Source organism: Populus alba, chromosome 14 (genome assembly GCF_005239225.2).
Source record: "Populus alba chromosome 14, ASM523922v2, whole genome shotgun sequence".
Classification (NCBI taxonomy): domain Eukaryota; kingdom Viridiplantae; phylum Streptophyta; class Magnoliopsida; order Malpighiales; family Salicaceae; genus Populus; species Populus alba.
This window is the reverse complement of record NC_133297.1, coordinates 13,632,525-13,637,165: the sequence shown is the minus strand read 5'-3', so window position 1 is coordinate 13,637,165 and position 4,641 is coordinate 13,632,525. Positions and strand designations below refer to the sequence as shown.

Here is a 4,641-nt window from a genome sequence, read left to right as displayed (position 1 = left end):
AATATTAATATGTTAAAACATAAAAATTAATTTTAAAAAATTAATTTTTTTAAAAAAATTACTTTTAAAATATAAAAACAAAATTTATCCGGGTAGTTAGTTAAACCGCATTTTTCATACAATCCAACTAAAATCAAACCTCCTTTTACACTTTAGCGTGGCCAACTGGGAACAAATTAAGATCTTGTGGATTTTCTTTAGCATTCAAACAAAATCCAAAGCAAGAAAAAAGGGAAGAGAGAGAGAGAGAGAGAGAGATGAGTGGTTGTACCAGCATTGTGTAGAGAAAGAATCCAGAGAGAGATAATAGCAGAAAATCACACAGACGTTAAAACACAAAAAAAAAAAAAAAAAAAAAAACTACGATGACATCTGTCCATTAAATATTCCTTCCCCAGCAAAAACATATACACTTGCTCCCTTACCTAGTCAAGAAAACCTACGGCACACAAACTCCTCACTTTCACCGCCAACTCCTCTACCTCTCATATCTCTCTCCCTCAATCTCTCTCTCTCTACACAGCTGCTAGCTATATAAAAAGGGCTCATACACGTATATGATGATGCGAAGACTAGCGCCCAACAACTGAAAACTAGAACAGTATAGGCAGTGGTCCAATATTCTTTCATTTTGACCATAAATGGAGATAATGGAATCAGGTGCTGTTGATACACAACATCAGGAAGAAGAGAAACGTCAGCAACAGAAGGAAGGAGAAGGAGAAGAGAAACATAAGCAACAAAGGGATCAGAAGGGGGAAGAAGAAGAGAAACATTTTCATGTCCTGGCAGTGGATGATAGTTTTATTGACAGGAAGCTTTTAGAAAGGCTGCTTAAAGTATCTTCATACCAAGGTATCATGGAATTAATAAACCTTCTCTCCCACTCTTCCGGGCGAGAGACTGAGTGAGCTTGTTACATAACTTATAGTACCATTGATATAAGTTTTTGTGCTTTTAACCCAACTTCTAATTGAATATTTGGTCTATCGATTTCATCTTGAAGATATTGTGGATCTATGTTCATATTGTTTTGTACTCGTTGCAGTGACATTTGTGGACTCTGGGGATAAGGCTTTGGAATATTTAGGTCTCCTTGATAGCATAGACAATGTCAATGCAACCTCTTCTTCTTCGTCGTCCCAATCACCACAACAAGAGGTGAGGTTGTCTAAGTTATTCAAGCTCCTCCCCGCCCTGATCTTTCTCCCTCTCTTTCTGATTCCAAGTGATCCGATTCCTCGAGGGGAGTAAAGATCAACTTAATATGCATTTTAGCCGACCTGTATGATCACATATATTGAGCGGAGTATATGCTGAAATATGACCAGGACTTGGTACTAATATATTTATAGTAGCATTTATTTCGTTGGAACCAGTGCTACAATTAATCCTTTGAATGAAAACCTGAGCTGTCATGCATGGATACCTTTCTGACTTTTTTAAGTTTGTGGTTCACAATCTTCTCTTTAGTGTTTCTCCATCATCTGTCAGAATGTTAATTCAGATGATCGTTTCATCTTTTCGAGGTGAAGTGCTTGTGAAATTCTGATAGTTTTAATAAATGCCATCAGTTTGTTGTAGTGAATTCATCACTAGTACACCTGGAGAGATTTTCAGATATCCAGGAACTAGCTAATTAACTAGGTTTTGGATGCTAGCTGTGGAAGAAATATATATATATAGGTGATTAAAGAAATGCACATTTTATATGTTAACCATGATTTTAAGCTTTAATACTACAAATTTCATGTAAGGAAAGCTCAAATGGGCCACGCATTCAAGAGTTCAGCTAGAGCTCTATTCAATGCACTTGATAGCCCGTGACAAACACAAAGAAAGAAGTGGAGCTTCTGTTGTGCTTAGCTTAGATGTATACTATCGCGCGCGTGTGAAAAGCTGATATGGGTACTCTTTACAAGTTGAAATTAGCTAGCTTCTAAAGTTTCCTGGTCCTTTTTTCCCATCTTTTCACTGCTCTTTTATTTTTCCTTTCTTCCTTCAATGCCTCTCTCTCTCTCTCTCTCTCTCTTTTTTTATCTTTGAGCCATGCACTGAAACTTGATCTAGAAGTTGGGAATCGTTGAAACTTACCGATTCCTTATGTTATATTCTTTCTGATTCTTCTTTTGGTCCCTGTGGTCCAATATAAATGTTCATACAGTGTTAATTTCTTTTTTAATCTTTTCTGTCAAATCCAGGGAATGAAAGTAAATTTGATCATGACTGATTACTGCATGCCTGGAATGAGCGGTTATGATTTACTCAAACGAGTCAAGGTAATATCACCGTATAATCACTAAACTCGCCGCCATCTCTTCTCCTGGGTGTCTTTATTACAATTCGAAGCATATATATGCATGGAGAATGAATGATGCTATTAATTAATCAACAGCATTGCATCCTTACCATTGCTTGAAATATCAATAGCAATCTGGACACAGACTCATAAGGTGTAGAGCTAGCATCTAGCTAGCTACCACTAATGTTCTGGCACAGAATCTTACTGACCACATAAAAGGGTATAGCCGAGTGTGTATTTTAATCAAACAGTAATTTACTTGCCCTTTTTGCTTACATCTGCAGGGATCTTATTGGAAAGATGTTCCAGTGGTGGTTATGTCCTCGGAGAATATACCTTCCAGAATTAGAATGTAATCGTAACTTTCTTGTAATCCCTTTGATTTTCCATTTCTTATCGACTAGCTAGAAGGAAAAAATGTTAAGCATCTCGAATGTCTTTCCTTGTAGGTGCTTGGAAGAAGGAGCAGAGGAGTTCTTATTGAAGCCACTTCAATTATCAGATGTTGAAAAACTTCAGACTCACCTTCTAAAGTCGCTTGACAAGTACTCTTCCAAAAGGATTGATGACAGCAGTTTTAATACTGACAGCAGCAACATTACTGTTAGCAACAAGAGCAACAACAGCAGTATTGTTAGCAAGAGGAAAGCATTGTCTCCAGAGATTGAGGACAGAAGACCTAAAATGAAAGGATTGGCTGTTGTATAGGACAATGGACTCATAATATTAACAGATATATGACCTATTTTTTGATAAATGGGTTGCTTATATATCTAGCGTGTGGTATGTATCATTACTCGGTGTTTTATCGGATAATATGAACAAGATGTTATTATACTGCTGATCACATCCACGTGCAATTCATAAAATATGAAAAGAGCAGGATGTTTCGTTCCCAGATTTTGCCTTTCAAACCCAGTTTAAACTATCCATTTTCAGGTGCAAGTGCTTGCGCTGCAATGGAAACTCCATAGCCATTGCCTTCTAGACTGCTGAAAGTAAAAAAAAAAAAAAAAAGAACAACAAAAGTGACCCTTATAGTCCATTAATTCTTTTCTTTTTTACACTTACAGTTATATTTATTAAATCCGGCCGGGTTCATCCAATCAAAAAAATTAAAATATCAAATTACACGGGTTGATCTAAATTAATTTAAAAAAAATATTTAAGCTTTTAATATAAATTTTTTTATCATACATATTATCTTATTTTTTTTAAGTTAAAATATTTTAAAAAACAATTCTTATTTATATTGAAAAACACATTTTTTTTTATATAAATAATAGCCTTAAAACTGTAAAGTTTTATTTGAACTCATTTTGCTTTTAGAATCTTTGATTGTAAAAACAAATAATAAATAAATAAATGTTGGAAATATAAATCTCTTGGAAAAGGAGCTATAATACTTTTGAGAAAGTAAATCTCTAATGAATAGCCAAAATCACAAAGAATGTTAAATTATAAGTTGGAATGGTTACAATCTATCAGTATTATTGACAAATTCATCTCTAAAACTAAAAGTTATGATAAATTTTATTTTTAATAGGTATAAAAAAAATCTTTATAACCTCTTTTTTTAAAACACGCTTAAATGAATGAATATGTCCAAGTAAAGGCTTCGTAGAATGTCAGGTCCAATCATACATAGGCTTGATAATACAATAAGCCTTAAACATGCTAAGTCTGACACTAATCAAACCCAAACATATTTGAGTTTAACAATATACCAAAAAATAAGAATCATAAATTTTTTTAATCCTATTAAAAATAAATTTATCACATATCGGAACATGCATGTAATTACTGGAAAAGGTAGGTGTCGTAATGATAAGTGCTTGCTGAAATTACCTCACAAAATTTGACATGAGTTGCAAAATACAGTAAGTAACTCGCAAGATCATCCCCTTTAGATGGAAATCTTTGATCATAATCATATGCGGTGCACATCGAAGAAGGTGAAGCAATGTTAAGCAGCCGGTTTTAAACTAAAAAATACATCTCCGATGATGTTTTTAGGTTAGAAACCATTTTCCGAATAAAACCCATGAATTAAATTGTGAAATCAAGAACATGGAATTCCATGAAAAGCAGATGCACAATATAGCAACACTATTTTACCACTAACAAGTCGACATGTTATTGTGAAGAATTATGGGCTGCATTTCATAACATCTATTCAACGAGCTCGCATTTATAGCTCCAGAAGTTACCAAAAGCCATAAGAATTACACCAACAGGAGGGCAAGCATGAAGAAGGAGATAATCCTTCGTCGTAACTTCTGGATCTAACTTTGATCCTTTCAACTCTCACATCCAACCGTCACCGAAGACTCACCACC

The 4,641-nt window shown here is 34.5% G+C and overlaps 1 protein-coding gene across 1 annotated transcript; it reads left to right on the top strand.

Moving 5' to 3' along the window:
• Positions 1-329: 329 nt before the first annotated feature.
• On the top strand, positions 330-3,200 carry LOC118041672 (two-component response regulator ARR17). Its single transcript, XM_035049143.2, has 5 exons — positions 330-855; positions 1,049-1,161; positions 2,202-2,279; positions 2,587-2,654; positions 2,752-3,200. Exons 1-5 carry the CDS (start codon positions 642-644, stop codon positions 3,008-3,010), a joined length of 732 nt encoding a protein of 243 aa, XP_034905034.1. The 5' UTR covers positions 330-641; the 3' UTR covers positions 3,011-3,200.
• Positions 3,201-4,641: the final 1,441 nt, after the last annotated feature.

Coding starts and splice junctions, on each gene's coding strand:
- LOC118041672 (XM_035049143.2), top strand. CDS start 642: ATGGAGATAATGGAATCAGGTGCTGTTGATACACAACATCAGGAAGAA. Junction 856..1,048: donor TAAAGTATCTTCATACCAAG/GTATCATGGAAT, acceptor TACTCGTTGCAG/TGACATTTGTGGACTCTGGG. Junction 1,162..2,201: donor CCCAATCACCACAACAAGAG/GTGAGGTTGTCT, acceptor TGTCAAATCCAG/GGAATGAAAGTAAATTTGAT.